The sequence below is a fragment of the Mauremys reevesii genome, linkage group 1, assembly GCF_016161935.1.
Source record: "Mauremys reevesii isolate NIE-2019 linkage group 1, ASM1616193v1, whole genome shotgun sequence".
Lineage (NCBI taxonomy): Eukaryota > Metazoa > Chordata > Testudines > Geoemydidae > Mauremys > Mauremys reevesii.
In genome coordinates, this window is record NC_052623.1 from 115,470,976 (window position 1) to 115,489,562 (window position 18,587).

The 18,587-nt window shown below is 46.9% G+C and overlaps 1 protein-coding gene across 5 annotated transcripts in view; it reads left to right on the top strand.

Annotated features, from left to right (window-relative positions):
• Positions 1-18,587, top strand: part of SEPTIN10 (septin 10) — a 63,218-nt gene that overhangs the window by 36,167 nt on the left and 8,464 nt on the right. For 2 of the 5 annotated variants that reach the window (XM_039518042.1, XM_039518053.1), the window contains 4 exons: positions 446-578; positions 8,481-8,671; positions 8,921-9,086; positions 10,041-10,811. In XM_039518042.1, coding sequence (XP_039373976.1) covers positions 446-578; positions 8,481-8,671; positions 8,921-9,050 — 454 coding nt within the window. In that variant the 3' untranslated portion in view covers positions 9,051-9,086; positions 10,041-10,811. Of the gene's footprint in view, positions 1-445; positions 579-8,480; positions 8,672-8,920; positions 9,087-10,040; positions 10,812-18,587 lie in introns of those variants that run through there. The other 3 variants (XR_005592046.1, XM_039518068.1, XM_039518064.1) reach the window with 3 other exon arrangements.

Here is an 18,587-nt window from a genome sequence, read left to right on the forward strand (position 1 = left end):
AGATGTTAAGTTTTCATTGATTACGATCAGTCTATTCCAAGTATGAGAGAACTCCTATCCCTTTCCAACATATTGAGTGTCTTGCCACTTCCTTTTCTTGTAAACTCTGCATTTTGCAAAATGGGGATTGAGAGTGTTCCTACTCCATGTTTCAAGAATTGTAACAGTCCTAAACTGCTGTAATTTTGAAGTGATTCAAATCAGATCAGTAAAGGGCTTCTTGTCAGTTTTTTCAAATCTACCCAGGCATGTTTACTACAAAGGTGTAGGGAGTAGTTGCTTCTATTTAAGGTTGTTTATTACTTGCATATGAGAAATTTGAGAGATTTTTACATGAGCTGAACAACTTGTTGAAGTAATGTGCCAAACTGTATTTACATGCTTCCTTTATGTTTCCTTATCTTACAAACAATATGATAGAGACTATAAATTCTTTGGACTTCAGTCTACAGGAGACCTATGAAGCTAAGAGGCACGAGTTCTTTGGCGAATTGCAGCGGAAGGAGGAGGAGATGAGACAGATGTTTGTTCAGAGAGTCAAGGAGAAAGAAGCAATATTGAAAGAAGCTGAGCGAGAGGCAAGTATGCCTCTTTTCTTTTTAATGTACAGGTGTTTGGAATATTTTAGCAAAATCACTACTACGATCATACCTATTAATTAACTCTTGTATAGCACTAGAGCTAAAAGGACACAACTAGGTTGAGTTCCATTGTGCTGGACACTATACAGAAATATAATAAATGACAATATCATTCCTCAAAGAGCATACAGTTAAAGGACTGGACAGATGGAGAAGAGAAATACACATGGGCTTGGACAGAGTGATGGAGACAGGGTAACATAACAGTCTGCACAGTTCTATAGCAATAATTGCAGCTCACCATGGCCTAGCCATTATCAGATTGCAGTTTTCTGCATGCATTATGGCGGAAGTGAGTTTTGAGGAGGGAGCTGAAAGAAAGTAAGGTGGTGACTACAGATTTTGATTGGGAGCATTTTCCATACATCATGGTTAGCATGGGAAGAAGCACAGAAGTGCTTGTTGAAGAGGTGGGTGATTGAGACATTATTGGTGGAATTAAAGTGGGAGTCAATGTTGCAGTAAAATGAGTTAGAAGGGGTGGGGCTAAATTGTGGAGTGCTTTTAAAAAAAAAAAGGACATAATTTGTTTGATGCATTGGGGGTGTGGGAGGGAGCGGTGGATGAAGCCTAAACTAGTAAATATCCTGTTTATATTATTTATAAGTCCACCATTGCAGTAGTATCTAGGTATATCTTTTAAATTCATCAAAAGATATTGCAAGATTTCTATAGAAATCCTGCAGGTTTTCAGTATTCTTCAGCCCAAACAGCTGAATGTGTGGTTATCCCCATAAACAAGGGCATTCTGGAGCTGTGTAGGGACTTTGAGTTAACCCAAGCTTCAATTCCTACCTGCTTTAAAGCAAGCATACACTATCAAGTTCCTGAGAAGGATTTTGAATATCTTTTTACTTTCACCCAATACCAGGCTCTCTCTGGTAGTGGTAGTGGTAATAGCTAATGAGAAATCTAGACTGGAGCTTCTAGATCCTTACTTAATAAAGATATGAAGTAGATGGATCTCTTGAGATCTGAGGCATTTGTCAGTGCAAGAAATTCCTCAAAGGATTGTCTTCCATCAAGCCATGCTAGGAAAATGATTTTCTTACCACCCCCCTCCCCCAGCCTCCTTATTTAACATTCCATAAGATGGTCCTACATGTTTACCTCAAATCCTGTCTTAAAGTGGTTTCTGATTTCCATCGCAGGTCATTAACCTTACATTTTTCCTTGCGATGCAGGTGCATTTGAAAGGAATTCAGCTCCACACTTTAAATGTCAAGAGGGTCTTAATTTTATTTTCTAAATAGGATCAAACTAATCCACAAGTTGCCCTCCGTTACTTGTGATGTGTTGGATAAGATTAGGATCATAAACTCCTTCCCAGCATAAGACTGCCCAAGCAGATCAGGATATGAATGATTTATTGTGTTTCAGCAAACAATGGGTTTCAGGGCACATTCAGGTAGGTCTAAGGCAGCCTCTACAACATACCTTTGCAGTTTGCTTCTCTGATATACGCAAGATAGTTTGCAGTGTTGTAGCCGTGTTGGTATCAGGATATGAGAGAGAGAGTGTAGATGAGATAATCTTTTATTGAACCAGCTTGGTGAAAAGTACAAGTTTTCAAGCTCAGGGCCCTGCCTTTATGCCCAGCACCCCCTCGCCCAGAGACCTCCACCACAGATCCCTGTGCCCACCGCCCTTTCACTGAGACCTCCCTGTGACCCCTATGCCCAGCGCCCCCCCAGACCACCCCACTGCCCAGCAAACCCCTCAAAATCCCACCATCACAGCTGTACAGCACCCCATGAAGGAGTTCTGCATAAAAGTAAAAGAAAAAGAAAAAAATCTGTGCACAATATTTTAAAATTCTGCAAATTTTATTTGTCAATACATAAACGTGGAAGCTCCAGCATGGCAGTGGGGAGCACAGGCCACTGGTTTCATGAAGGTGGGAGATCACCCTGCATCCTCCCACCATCCCGGGACAGGGACTCAGTAGTGAGGCTGCATCTGACCCTGACACAACGCAAGGGCCAGGCCGGCCCCAGAAACATCCTGGGGCCCTGCCCCTCTGCGCAAGACACACCAGGTGTGGACAGGCAGGCTCAGCCTGGCAGCAGGATCCAAGTGCAGAGGGACTTAGTGTGGAGAGATCCAGGTGGGGGTAAGAGGGTTCTGTATGGGGCAGTCTGGGTGTGGGCCGCTCAGTGCGGGATCTGGATGCACAGGGACTCATGGGGGAGGGGAGGCCAGGTGCAGGGCAATGGAACTCTGCAGGGGGGATCCAGGTGAAGGTGGTTGGGACTCAGTATGGGGTATCTAGGTGTGGGGAGCTCAGTGGGGCGGGACATGTGGGTGCAGGGGAGGTGGGATTCATTTGGGGTGGAGGTCCAGGTGCAGCTGGTTGGGGCTCATTGGGGAGGGTGTCAGGGGGGCTCATTGTGGTGCTCTAGGTGTGGGGGAGGTGGGGCTTGTCAGGGTGGGAGTTTGATGGGCCTGTTTAATGGGGGAGGCCCAGCTCCTGCCAAGGGGATGCCACATGCTGGGCTCCCACTTCTCCTATCCCCTTCTATTCCCCATCCAATGCCCCTTCCCCACTGTTCCATCCGCTCCCCATCCCATCCCTCTTCCTTCCCCACTGCCTCTTCCCCCATCTCCAGCCCACCCCCCGCCCCGCCCCACCATGGGCACTCACTGCTGTACAAAAAACAGGACGGCTGTAAGCACAACCAGCACTAGGACCCAGAAGGCAGCATCCAGCTGCAAAGTCAGCGGAGCTGAGCAGCACCCTTCTTTTTCAGCTGGGCAGCTCTGCACTCACAGAACAGGGGGGCAGCGGCATGTGACCCTATGTGCCCCCCCCACTCCTCACCTCTGCTTGGGGGCAATGCCAACTTAGGGTTGCCAACTTTCTACTGGCACAAAACTAAGCACCCTTGCCCCACCCCTCATCCAGGGCCATGCCTCACCTCTTCTCTGAGGCCCCGCCTCCGCTCACTCAATCCTCTCCTCCCTCTGTTGCTCCCTCTTCCCTACCCTCACTCCCTCGCTCATTTCCACCAGGCTAGGGCAGGGTTTTGGGGTGCAGGAGGGGATGAGGGCTGCGGCTGGGGGTGCAGGCTCCAGGGTGGGGCCAGGGATGAGGGGTTCAGAGTGCAGGAAGGGGCTCTGGGTTGGGGCAGGGGGTTGGGGGGCAGGGAGAGTGAGGACTCTGGCTGGGGGTGCAGGCTCAGGGGTAGGGCCAGGGATAATGGGTTTGGGGTGCAGGAGAGGACCCAGGGCTGAGGCAGGGGGTTGGGGTGAGGGCTCTGGCTCGGGATGCAGACTCGGGGGTGGAGCTGGGGATGAGGAGTTTGAGATGCAGGAAGGGGCTCCGGGTGGGATCGAGGAGTTCAGAGGGCCGAGGGGGAATCAGGGCTGGGGCAGGGGGTTGTGGCACGGGAGGTGGTCAGGAGCGTAGGCTTCAGGCGGCGCTTACCTCAGGCAGCTCCTGGAAGCAGCAGCATATCCCCCCTCTGCCTCCTACATGGAGGCACGGCCAGGCGGCTCTGCGCGCTGCCCTGTCCGCAGGCACAGCCCCCACCCTGTTCCCATTGGCCGTGGTTCCCAGCCAAAGGAAGCTGCAGAGCTGGCGCTTGGGGCGGGGGCAGTGTGCGGAGCTCCCTGGCTGCCCCTACACCTAGAAGCCAGAGGGCGGACATGCCGCTGCTTCCGGGAACCGTGCGGAGCCACGGCAGGCAGGGAGCTTGCCTTAGCCCTGCTACGCCAACCGGACTTTTAACGGCCCAGTCAACAGTGCTGACCAGAGCCACCAGGGTCCCTTTTTGACCAGGCGTTCCAGTTGAAAATCGGACACCTGGCAACCTTACCCAAACTAAGCCCGTGGGCATTCCCAGCTGCCCCGCCTCCCACTCCCTTTGCTTCTTCATCATTTTCTAAAGGAAAGCAAAGAAATCTGCAGGGGGACCTGTTTTCATTCCCCCAAGAGTATCCCACACAGACCCCCTCCACTGCCCAGTGCCCCCTCTCCCAATCCCCCAGAGGCCCCCTCCCTAATGCCCTGCCTACCCTCCAGCCTCAGCTGCTGGGAAGTGACTATGTCTGTGCATGAGCTGAGCCTGCAGCACAGCTGGAGCCAATCAGGGATCACTACGGCTCCTTGGGAACGGCACAGTCAGCCGGGCCAGAGCCTTCCTGGGTTGGGCTCCCTCAGGACCCACTTGCCTGGAGCTGTCCAGCCCAGCCTACTGCGCTGCCCCCCACCCACTGGCTGAGACCGGCCTGGTCCCTGCACCAGTCCCAGGCAGCTTGGCCTGGGGAGGTGGGCAGGGCCACACAGGTGGCGGGCAGCAGAGACTGCCCAAGCCAGAGCTGCACCTGCAAGTGGAGCAGACCCCTGGGACATGACCCTTGAGAGCCCACCCAACCCAGCTGTGCCACTGGCCCCACACCCACGGGTCAGGCGGGAGAGAGGTGAAGAGGAGTGAGCGGTGGGGGGATTTTGAGTTAGAGCACAGGCAGAGCGGGGAGGGGAGGTGGAGCCACGGTCCGGACACCAGGACCCCTTCTGAGTGTGGGCCTAGTACCATGATCAGCCTGGTACTGTTCAAGCTACACAGAGCTCTTCTGGTCTGGGGAAGGAAGCAGAGTGTCTGAGCTAAATACAAGTTGGGACAGATATTGTTAAGCAGAAGGGGTAACCCATGTTTGAAGTGGTCACTTGAAATAAAGTGGGTAATTGGGGGCTAGATTGTTATGTATAAAGGGTTTGAAGTGGGCAATTAAGGGTAGCAGGCAATGTGGTGTGTTACAAATTGTTGTAATAATCCATAAAAGCAGTGTCCCTGTGAAGTCAATGGTTTTTGGTGTGTAGCAGAGTATGAATTTAAGTTCCCATGGTCTCCTTTTGAAGGTGTTATGCAGGTTAGCTTTGAGGACAAGTATTAAAAGATCGGATATGAACTGATTGCTTTGTGAAAAGTGTTCAGTCAGAGTGATATGGTGTGTTTGTCTTTTATCGTTTTTCTGTGTGAACTCTTTTGAAAGCATAGTGATTCTTGGGGCATTTGATGCACTGGGTGATGTACACTACATGTAATAAGCATATGTAGAACCCATGGATCTTGAAAGGTGTATTATGGGAGGTATTGATTTTTGTAGCTGTAAATATATGTCTTCAGGTTTTGTGTTTGTAGTTCTGGAAGGGTCTGGTGCTGCTTTGAGTTTACATTTAACAACAAACACTTTGCCCAAACCATGGGAATGGCCATTGGTACTAGGTTGGCTCCCCAGTATGCCAGCGTCATCATGGGTCACTTCAAGGAAGAATTTCTGGAAAAATGCACCATGAAATAGTGATATATCTGAGATACATTGATAATAGTTTCATCCTCTGGACAGAAGACCTAAACTTCCTCATAGATTTTCATCACAACTTTAACAACCACCTATCCGTCAGACTCTCCGTAGAACACTCCCACACCAGCATCAACTCCCTGGACACCATGATTAGCTTAAACAATGGAACCCTACAAACATCTATATACAAGAAACCCACAGATCACCAGATTTATGTTCACAGATCCAGCAACCACCCCAGACGCACCAAAAAAATGTATTGTCTACATCCAGCCACTCAAATACCACAGTATTTGCTCCAAAGAGAAAGTCCAGGTTGCATACCTAAACACACTTAAAACCACCTTCACTAAACAAGGAGATTCCACCAGAGAAGTAGATTGCATTCTGGAAAGGGCCACCAAAATATTCTAGGAGAACATTCTTCAATACAAGGAAAAAAACCTGAAACCATTGACTGCACATCCCAAGCGACACAGTTATATTGACCTACCTCCTGGTGTAGCTCCACCTCCACTTCTTGGGGAGGTGGAGTACCTACGCAATGGGAAAAGCTATTCTGTTGGTGTAGGTAGTGACTTCACTAAGTGCCACAGCAGCACAGTTGCAGTTTTGTAAGGCCTAGTCTACACTAAGGGGGGGGGGTCGAACTAAGGTACGCAAGTTCAGCTACGCGAATAGCGTAGCTGAACTCGAACTACCTTAGTTCGAAGTACTCACCCGTCCAGACGCCGCGGGATCGAAGTCCGCGGCTCCCCCGTTGACTCCGCCACCGCCGCTTGCGGTGGTGGAGTTCCGGAGTCGACAGGAGCGCGTTCGGAGTTCGATATATCGCGTCTAGATTAGATGCGATATATCGAACTCCGAGAAGTCGAACGCTAGCTGCCGACCCGGACGGTAAGTATAGACGTACCCTAAGTGTAGACAAACTCTCAGACACTGCTTCCTTCCCCAGACCTGAAGGAGAGCTCTGTGTAGCTCTAAGGACTTGTACCTCCCACTGACAGAAGTTGGTCGAATCAAAGATATTACCTCACATATCCTACCTCTCTTATATGCAAGATTGGTATTTGGAGCTCTTTATGCAGAATTACTCTCTGTACCTGAATTCTGCCCAATTCAGGACAGTAGTCTTGCAATTACTTCTAAATACTGCTCCTCAGACTGACCGACCTACAGGATCACTACTTGCTTGCTAATCTCCCAAGTGTGACAGTCCATAAGGACAGCTTCAACAGAGATTTTGAGCATGCAGTGATTTTGGAGCTGTAACTGCACAGTTCCAAAGGGAAGCTTAACTAAGGCCATGTCTACATTCTGGACCTTATAGCGGCACAGCTGTACCGCTGCAGTTGCGCCACTGTATGGTCTCTGTGTAGCCACTTTATGCCAGTGGGAGAACTCTCTTCCGCCAGCATAATTAAACCATCCCCAATGAGCGGCGGTAGATATGTTGGTGGGAGACACTCTCCTGATGACATAGCACTGGCCACACCAGCACTTTTGTCGGTGAAACTTACGTTGGTGAGGGATGTGTTTTTTTTCACACCTCTGCTTGACAAAAGTTTTGCCGACAAAAGTGCTAGTGTAGACAAGCCTAAAATGTGTTTTTTCAGAGAACAATTCTTGCAGATAAATAATTAACTCCTGTGATACAACAAATAGTTTTTCTCCAGCTACTCAAATTGTAGTCATGGACACTGGGCTACATACATATACAGCCATCTGATGGCTTTCTGATCATCTAGTTTTAGGGAGGTAGAAGTCTTAGATAGTCTGCCCAACAGTTCCTAATTTTCGAATGCTCTGCTAATCTTTTCCTCTTCTCAGAGGTTCTAATATCAAAGAGCTTCACAACTCCAGTTTATATCAAGCTGTTGTTTTTCTTTACTCAGCTCAGTGATGATTGGATACTCCTCTGTTGAACCATAAAGGGGGCCCTCTCTTCAGTTTTGGAAATGTTACCTGTGGATGCCTCAATTTTTGATCCATAGAAGATATTTCCTGATGCAAATCTAGTTCCCTATTTAGTTCTTGCAATTTATAGGCTCCAGCATTATGTTACATGTAGTAATCGATCATCAAGGATAAGAAGGTTTGGTGCTTGTTTACTCCCTGTTAGTCGTAGAAAAGGATTGCTGACCCATGTGTCTCCCTGTTTAATTTTTTAATACAAATTAAAATCTGTATACATGTCATCCTAAATGCCTCTTTTAAAAAAAAAAAGTTGTTTGGAAAAAAATGGTTGGTTAAGCATTTTTTGTAAATGCAAACGCATATAAATATGTGATTGTACTCTGAAAGTTTCTTTTAAGTTTTTTTTTAAAACAGGATTATGGTTCCCCTGTGTTTGATTTATGAATCAGTGTTTTAAGAGCTCAAGATATGTAAGAAATCTGCAATGATAACAAAATGCAAATTATCTATGTAGCTTACAAAGTTTGCTTTGAGTATTAGTGAGTGTTTTCCTATGGCAAGACTACCACCATGTGTCACTAGTTGGAAATGCAATTTTTGTGCTTTGGTTAATAGCTGCAGGCTAAATTTGAACATCTTAAGCGACTTCACCAAGAAGAGAGGATGAAGCTGGAGGAAAAAAGAAAACTCCTGGAAGATGATATGATTGCATTCAATAAAAGGAAAGCTGCTACTGAGTTACTTCAAGCACAGGCATTTGCATCTACACCTAGTGTTAGTTTGAAAAAAGACAAGGACCGTAAAAAGTAAGTGCTCGTACTAGCAGTCTGTCTAGGATATCAATAGAGAAAAAAGTCTCCACGTTTCAAAGAGTTATTTAGTCATAACCAAACTTCAGTCATTTTAATAAACAGTATAAATATGTTATCTTTTATATGATGAGAATTAAAGTATGAATAATAATCATGCTTGAGTCATTGACTCAAATAACTTAGCTATTTTGACTGATCTGAGGAGCTGCTGTATATTCTATGAGAGTTCTTTTTTTCAATAAGGGATCCAGGTTTTCGGCTTGAACTCCTGTGCTTTGATGTCAGAGATCATGAAATTGTGAACGTGCAGGAACAGAGTGAGAGGGAGAAGTTAGAAAGGGACAGAATCTCACACAGGGAATTCCAGAAATAGCAATTGGATGCAATTGTCGAGTTTTATGGGTTTAGGGTATGTGTTAGTTTCAAAAGTTGTAGAATTGATCTTTATAGTTACTACTTTTTTCTTGCATTTCTTCTTTTATTCTTCGTATTATCAGATGCTATGCTATTTTCTAGTAAAGAGTGACGCCAATGTGGATCTTTGTCAGTGCTAAACAGTAATCTTTGCTGGGTCAATGGCACTCATTGGTTTGCAATCCTCCAATGCCTCCTCTCCACTGAGGAACCAGTTGCTCTGCCATAGTTGTGATTGTATCATCACGTACATTACAAACAAGTATTTTCAGGATTTTGTAACATGGTCCTACAGTTGTGCTGTATCCTGAATATGGCCCACATTTTTTTCACTTTTGGAGCCAGTTGACTTTTGTCTTGTGAAAACTTGAAAAAGTTGTGGAGTTACAGGAGTCCTTTAAAAAGCAGAACTCCCAAATAACTCATTAAAACAAATGTGTTTTCACAAAGAAAATTGATGCACACAAAATATGTTTTAACTTTGAGTGTGACAAAAACAACAAACATCATAAAATTAATCATTTTGTTCCTTGATGGCGGATTACAATTTAACTGTAAATAACAGTTTGCTTTGTTGTTTTTGTCAGTCTTATTGAAATTGAAAATTCAGTTTTGATCTGATACGCAGCTGCATGTCACTGGCCAACTGCTATGCGTAATTTTAGAAGTTATATGGGCACACACATTCCCATGAATGCTGGAGCAAGGCCAGGCTTGACTTTTTCTGTGTATACATCAGTTTTCTATTTCTACTTCACTTTCTCAAAATTGCATCTTATAAACAATGTAGCTACTTTCTTTTCCCTTCATTTCATCTTCTGTAAGAATTGTACATGAAAATGGATTTATTAAAATGGATTTATTAACTGTACCATTATGAATAATTCTTGTGTATAAAGTTTTTCATTTTCTCAGTATTTACTAATTTATTTTTCTGTTTCATTTCCAGCTTTATGTAATACAGAGGATTATGGCAAGCAAATGTTAAAAATTATACAAGTAAGCTATGGTTTCCTATACTTATTCTTTTTCTTCTGTATTTCTTACCAAACAAAAATTTGGAAAATGGCCATTACTCCTGCAAATTAAAGAAGAAAAGTATATGGTCAATATGCATACAGTATTGTAAGTTACTGTTACATTAATATAATTTAATGAACATTTCCATTAAGCAGCTACGTTGATATGCCCTTATACTTTAGGAGCATATGACCAAGTCACACACAAGTGCATTGTACCAAAGAAAATATCTCTACCGTAGACAGTTTTCATTCATAATATGAATGCTGTAGTACAGAAGTATTCAGTGAATATATATATTATAGCCTTTTGAAAGTAATTTTGATACGTTATGTTTAGTTATTAAACAGCATTTAATGTAACTTCTGAAGTGTTTTGAAATGTATTAAATATTTAAATCTGCTCAAATAACCACTTATTAATTTTGCTGACAATGGTTTGTTTTTTATAGAAACACTGTTCTGATTTTGTGATCTAAGCTTTCTAATGAAAACGAATCATGGTCTTCAGTGCTGCAGTGTTGCATGCTAATATATTTGTAGTTGACATTACTAATTGAAGACCAAGTCATTTAAAAATATAGTCTAATCCACTTTCATCTGCTTTTCAGTCTTTGGCCTCTTTACATGTATTCCCCGGTTCAGAAGCTGGGCATTTTTTAAATAAACTGAGCTATTAAAGACACACATGAGTAACTTTACAAACATGACTAGTCCCATTTATTTCAATGAGACTTCCTGCATGCACAAGTTAAACACGTGTATAAGTGTTTCCAGGATTGGAGCCTTACTTTATTTGTATCGCTTTACTACATAAAGACAAACTGTTTAGTGGCTTACACAATAGGTTGAAGAATCAGTTTTTAAAAACAAACTTTGATAAGTAACCATAGCTTTGTAGTGTTAAAATTATGTCGTACAACTAGAACAGATGGCTAAACTTCCCTTTTGTTAACTTCAGCATCTTTAGGTTAAAGCACGTTTAAAACAATTCTTATATTTTAGAAGTCCCCAATAACTATTTATCTGCAATAATCTATAGACAGTGTAATTCTCCAAAGATGACTTGCACATTACTATTTTTTAAATAAAATATTAATACATAACTTCACTGAAATAAAATGTACTTGCTGAAAAGTGTCTAAATTGCTTTAAATCCTACTTTTGTGTGTGTTGGTATTAGACACATGGGGTAAGAATTCACGTTACTCTTAAAAATAAACAAAAGTAATACAGTTGCAATTTTTTCAAACATTTTTCTTAAACAAATGATTTATTGGCCAAAATAAAATTTTAGTTCTGGCACATTGGCTCAAGAAGTCAGACTGGTTCATAAACTGTTACTGTGCTCAAGCTCTGGCCCTTCTGAGTTTATTTAGACTGAGGAGATGATGCACACAAAGATGAGATACGGTGATAGGAGGGGAGGAGAGTAATGGAAAGGAGTAGTAGTAGTATAATTGGAGATGAAGTGTAGTTTGGAAAAGTCCATAACTGCCTTTGGGTGCACTTACCCTGAAATATAAGATACTGGATAAGTGCTAGTGTGTGTACTTGCATGCCTAACAGTACAATAGAGTTCAAAGCATTAGAAAGCAATTACAATCATCATGTGGGAAATAAGAGTTTAGGTGGAACACTTTTTAATTTACCATAATTCCGTATATGCTCATTAAGTGGGCCCTTCTGAAAGGACTATTCTGTTCATGTAGTGATTGCTAGGATATTCATTCTAGTTTCATTGTTGCTGTTTTGATGCCCCCTATCACAGTGAATACTGTATGCATTATTAAGGCTAAGATTTTAAGGCATGGATATTGTTAAAAGAAGTCACAGACAGGCCACGAGTAATAAAGAAGAATTCCCGGAAGCCCATGAGCTGTCCCTGACTTTTACTAAAAATATCCCTGACAAAATGGGGAGCCCAGCTGCGGGGTCCCCACACCACCTGCGGAGGTTGGGCAGCTGCTGGGGCCACTCTGAGGTCTGGGGGCCCCCACCGTCTGTGGGGGCTCGGCGCTCCACAGTACCCACAGCGGCCGGGAGCTTTGAAGGACCCCCGGTGCCCATGGTGATTTGGAACTCTGGGGGCTGTGGCTGAGCGCTCCAGAGTACCCCAGGCAACTGGGAGCTGCGGGGCCCCCTCCCATTGCCCACAGAAGCTAGGAGCTGTGGCCCCACCACCCTTGGCAGCTTGGAGCAGCAGGGAGCCCCTGCCACTCACTGCGGCTTGGAGCTCTGGGGAGCCCCACTGCCTGTGTTGGCTGGGAGCTGCGGGAGGGCCCCACTGCCCGCAGCAGCTCAGAGCTCCAGGGGGGGCCCTGCAGCAACAAGGAGCTGAGGCCCCACAGTGGCTGGGAACTCCAGGGGCCCCCATCACCCACAGCCATGGGGAGCTGTGGGGTCCCTCCCCGCACCAGGGGGACCCTGCAGCGCCTGGCAGACAGGGCTGAATTCATGGAGGTCGCGGGAAGTCATGGATTCTGTGACTTCTGCAATCTCCGTGGAAAAAATCGTAGCCCTTTAAAATATACACAATATATATAAAAATAGGCATTCTGGACCACTGGAACAGTTGCCCTGTTAGGTAAAGGACCAAAGAACATAAGAACAGCCATACTGGGTCAGATCAATGGTCCATCTAGCCCAGTATCCTGTCTTCTGACAGTGGCCAATGCCAGGTGCTTCAGAGGGAATAAGCAGAACAGGAAATCATCAAGTGATCTATCCCCTGTCGTCCATTCACAGCTTCTAGCAAACAGAGGCTAGGGACACTTCAGAGCATGGTTTTGCATCCCTGCCTATCCTGGCTAATAGCCATTGATGGACTTATCCTCCATGAACTTACCTAGTTCTTTTTTGAATCCTCTTATAGTCTTGGCCTTCACAACATCCTCCGGCAAAGAGTTCCACAGGTTGACTGTGCATTGTGTGAAGAAATACTTCCTTTTATTTGTTTTAAACCTTCTACCTATTAATTTCATGTAGTGACCCCTAGTTCTTGTGTTGTGAGGAGTATATAACACTTCCTTGCATACTTTTTCCACACCAGTCATGATTTTATACTTTGCCTAGTGTGTTCTTTGTATGCTTTGTAGTTTAATGTAACTTTAAGATACAGTAATATTTGTACCTTGACTTTGATTTCCTCTCTCAGCAAAATTTTATTTTAATCCCTTGATGTTGCTGATACAAGATTTTCCTTTTTCCATATTCCAGAGAATCTACAGTTGCACAATGCAATTAGATGGAGAAAATACCTGACTTAAAATAGTGTACTGATATTTTCTGTATTTCATACAGTCATTGTAACATATGGAAACAAGAACTGCTTGTGACATCAACATCATTAAGCAGCATCTCAACCTTTACTAAGGGGCAGAGCCGTAACTAAGCATTTTACTTGCCCCAGACTCTAATCATATTTGCACCCACTAGAGGCAACATAGAGGGGAGACACTCAGGGTACGTCCAAACTACCCGCCATATCGGCGGGTAGCGATCAATTTATCGGGGATCGCTATATCGCGTCTCATCTAGATGTGATATATCGATCCCCGAACGCACTCCCCGTCAACTCCAGAACTCCACCAGAGAGAGCGGCGGTAGTGGAGTCGACGGGGGAGCCATGGACGTCGATCCCGCGCCGTGAGGACAGGAGGTAAGTCGGAATAAGATACTTTGACTTCAGCTATGGTATTCCCGTAGCTAACGTTGCATATCTTACATCAGCACCCCCCCCAGTGTAGACCAGGCCATAGGGTCACATGCCCCCTCAGATTTTTGCCTCCCATTTATCACAGAGGTTTTCAACTGTGGAGCGTGCCTCCCTAGGGGGATGCACCCCACAGCTTGAAAACTGTCGCTTCCTGCCAGGAGCCAGCACATTGGAAGTTGGTGGAGCTGCCTGGCCTGCTCACACCCCTGGCGCTCCATGTTGTTGGAGCCGGGGCACTGGCTGGCTGCCTGGAAGCCCTCCCTGCCCTGCTGCCCGAGCCAGGTCACCTCTGCACAGATGAGCACTCCCAGGCAGGGCGGGTGGCACAGGTCCAACCTGTGCCTGACACGCTCTTGCCTCTTCCCTGAAAGAGCTTGGTGCTGGCTGGTGACACCCTCTGGAGCTGACCCCTGCCCATGGAGCCTGGCTGCCATGAGATGCTCCCCATTCCCTGGAGGACTCATTCCCCCTGGGGCACCTGCCTCTCAGCAGCCCGGTCACACCCTGCTCACTCCCCAGGCACCTGCCACTGCAGCCGGGTCACTCTCCCCACCCTCCCTGCTCACAGAGCAGAACCGGCCCTTGCTCCCCTGCCTCAGCCCCATGGCTGCCAGGATTGCGGTCTCACAGCCAGAGCTTTGAGCTCAGCCATGCGATTCTGGGGCCGAGCCCAGGGCTGGGGGCAGGCGACTGCTGGCAGGGTGGACTTGCTACCGCCAGCTCCTGAAATCAAGGCTGTGAGAACAGAGCAACCCCTAGGGTTACCATACTTCAAGTTCCCGAATAGAGGACACTGCCAGGGGGAGGGGAAGGAGGAGCTGGAAGGGGTATTTGGGGGCTGCTGGAGGGGAGTCTGTGTACTGGGAGGGATATTTGGGGGTGCTGGTATTTGGAGAGCACTGGAGGGGGTACCTGTGGCAGGGGTACTGCAGGAGGTGAGCTGCTGGTGCTGGGAGGAGATGGGCCATCTTAACAGGGGAGCACCGGCTGCTGCTGCTGAGGGGATGCTTCATATATGGCTCCTGCTTCCCCCCATTCCCTTCTCTTCCCCACCCTATCCCCCTTCCCCACTGCCCCGTCCCATCCTCTCTCCTCTTCCCCACGCCTTCCCCACTGCCCCCTGTCCCATTCTCTCTCCTTCTCCCCACCTCATCCCCCTTCCCCACTGCCCCATCCCATCCTCTCTCCTCTTCCCCACGCCTTCCCCACTGCCCCCTGTCCCTCTCCCCATCTCATCTCCTTTCCTTTCCCCACTGCTTACTGCCCCAATGCCTCTCCCCATCCCCCATCTGCCTCTACCTGCCCCATTCCCCGATCCCTATCTCCTCCCCACCCCCTCCCCTTTCCCATTATCTCCTGCCTCTTTCCCCCTCCTCCCACATCCCCCTCCCCTGCCCTATCCCATCCTCCTTCTTTCCCCATATCGCCTCCCCCTGCAACCTGGGCACTCTCCGTTGTACAGAAAACAGCATGGTGGCCATATAGGGCAGCCAGCACCTGTGGAAGAGGAAGACAACCGGCACTAAGCCCCAGGAGGCAGCATCGAACTGCAAAGGCAGCGAGCACCCAGCAGGAGAAGCAGCTCTGGAACCTCCCCTCTCTAGGGGAGGCAATGCTCCCCCAAACTACTCTCATGGACTTCAGCTGACACTGCTGGGCCCAATCCTGGGGGAGGAAAGGGAGGAGGTGTTTGATGTTGTTGGGCCTGTGCTGCCCTATTTTTGCACTCGTGCCAGCTCTGTGCCCTGAGCGGCTGCTCCTCTCGCCCCACTCTAGTTACGGCCCTGAGAAGGGGAACCAACAAAGGTACAAATAATTATTTTTATGAAACTATTGAAGCTTTGCATAAACATTCAATAACAAATATTGTAAACTATTGTTAATGAGTAACAAACATCCATAGTAAGATAAGTAGTTTGGTGCCAAGAGAAACACTTGGACAGAACAATACAGATGCTTTCAAGATAACCTTTTGCAGGTATTGGTCCAGGAGCAATGATCAGAAAGAGAATTTGTCCCTAGCAGCACCCACAAACCTGCACTCAGCAGTGAAACCCTGAGTGCTTTTTGTGGTGTTCTGCCCAGAAGGTGTGTGAGTTACATACTTCCCCTAGCTGAGGAAGCGTGTCCTGAGCTTCACTTACATATTCCACCTTTGCCATTGGTGGAGCATATCCTGGTCTGTGTTGGTTGCTTAACATCCTGGCCTTTGACCCAGCTAGACTGCCCTTGACTTAGTTATGCTAGAGCAGTGGTTTTTAAACTGTGGGTAGCGACCCAGTACTGGGTCATGGAATGTAAGGCACTGGGTCACGGCAGCTCTGGTCAGCACCACCGACTGGGCCATTAGAAGTCCTGTCAGTGGTGCTGCCCAGCTAAGGCAGGCTAGTCCCTACCTGTTTCAACACCGTGCTGCATTCTGGAAGTGGCCAGCAGCAGGTGAGGAGCAGGCGGGCCCACAGGGCTCTGCACGCTGCCCCCGCTCTGAGCACCGGCTCTGCAGTCCCATTGGCCAGGAGCTGGGGGGTGCAGTGCCTGTGGGCGAGAGCTGCGTTGAGCTACTTGCACGCCTCCACCTAGGAGCCAGACCTGCTTCTGGCCGCTTCCAGGGCGCAGCGCAGTCTGTAGTGCCAGGATGGGCGGGAAGCCTGCCTCTGCACCCCTGACCAGGAGCTGCCCCAACTCCATACCCTGACCCCCTACCCCAGCCCTGTGCCCCCAAACCTGAAACCCCTTCCTGCACCCCAAACCACTCATCCCTGGCCGTACCCCAGAGCCTGCACCCCCAGCCCAGAGGCCTGACCCCTTCCCATTCCCCAACCCCCTGCCCCAGCCCAGAGCCCCCTCCCACACCCTGACCCCCTCATTCCCAGCGTCCTCACCCTCTTACCCCAACTCTCTGCCCCAGCCCTGAGCCCCTTCCACACCCCAAACCCCTCATCCCCAGCTCCATTGGGTCACGGGCATCAACAATTTTCTTCAACTGGGTTGCCAGAAAATAAGTTTGAAAACCACTGTGCTAGAGTGTAAATAAACATTGGATGAGGACCCGGGAAGTTACAAGTTCTTACTCCTTAGTTGAGGCAGAGTTCTTTTGTAGCCTGGTCTCTCTTCAGGCAGAGAGATTAGTCTTCCTCCATCTGTAAAAACATGATCTACCTATGCCATTGAGATATTGAAAATGTAAAGCATTAAACACATTTTACATTAGTATTTCTGGCAGAGAATGGAATCTTAGATTATCTAGATAGAAGTGAGGTGCAAACACAAAAAAAGAGCATTCAAGTAAATGCATACAAGGCAAGAGCTCTGAGTTTCTATTCAGTGATTTCTGTCACAGTGATAGTAATCTGAAATCAACCTTGTATTTGGAAACAAGTCCAAATACTGCTTTAGGTGACCGCAGTCCAAAAACTCTCTCAAAAAGGTTTTCCAGAAAGAAGATATGTTAATTAGTATAGTTTCCCTTGATGCTGATGAAAGGAAATTTATGACTATCCTTCAATGTGGCCTCTGCATATTCCAACTGTGGGATATATTGCCCTGTATCCTGAGCTTTGTGAACCCTATAGAAAAATCTGTAACTATTGGGGCTGTACAAGTGCCTCTCCCATGGCACCAAACCGTTGGCTTCTAGATTATATTAAGGTGTGTGTATTCCAAGGGGCTGAGTTACTTTCTTTACATGGCCAGCTATGGGCATAGGAAAGGCCCAGATAGGAAAATTAGGTTTAAATTGAAGATATTGTATCCCCTTTGTCTTCCACTATGTGTAGAAAGATACTACCTTAATGTGAATGTGGTATCAGAACCTAGAGAGTTTAAAATATTATCTCAAGGATAGGTCACATGATCAGTGCCTATAGCTATACAACTTCTTCCAGTTGTCCCCATGTGAGGATGTGCACATGCCTGTGTGCTTTTGATAAGAGATTTTCATCAACAATGCCCATGGATCCATGCCTGCACTCTACCCATCCTGGTGCTCTGGTAGAAGGGTATATAGGAAGGGGTGGGACCTACTGCTGTTCTTTTTCCTTCACAGCTGGCTGCAGCTTGAGACCAAGTGCCATGGTATCCACCAGATAGCTATGTAACCTGCTTTTTTAAATCTTATTTTAAGTATTTTGTTCAGTTGTTTTATTCTTTACTTAGTAGCACAGGTTTGTGCTTCCAAAGGGTCCCCCCACCTTTTTTTCATGGTCAGGGCCTTCACTGCCCTGAGCGTCTCTCTGTTTGTGGCCTTTCCTACATAGGTTATGGCAAAAACTCCAGGCTTCAATTCCTACCACAGGGCCTTTCCCCTCAGCAGCTAGCATTTGAGCTGCCTCCACTGCCTTGGGGAGTCTCATGTCCCATCCAAGTGTAAGATCTGCTCCTGCTTCAAGAGCAAATCCAGGAAGCTGAGGGGAGATATACTGAAACTGCATCATGTGGAACACTCCCTGAGACCTGCAGGAGTCTGACTCCCTTCCCCAACCACCTCCCCCAGTCACTCAGGATGCCTTGGTGACTTGGTCGGCTCCATCTCCATCTCCCAGCTTTGGACCCCTTGAAGCCTTCTAGGAGAAAAGGCCTCATTCTCCTGAGAGAGAGCCTAAAAGAAGGGGAAAGTCACCATTAAAACCAGGGAGCAAGTTGACTTTGCTCAGATGCTAGTACTGCTGAAGCTTCTACCTATTCCAGATAGACTGTCCATATGATCCAGCAATGTGGAGGAAGCACCTTTGATGATCTCTTGTTTGTGCTTTCACTCCTG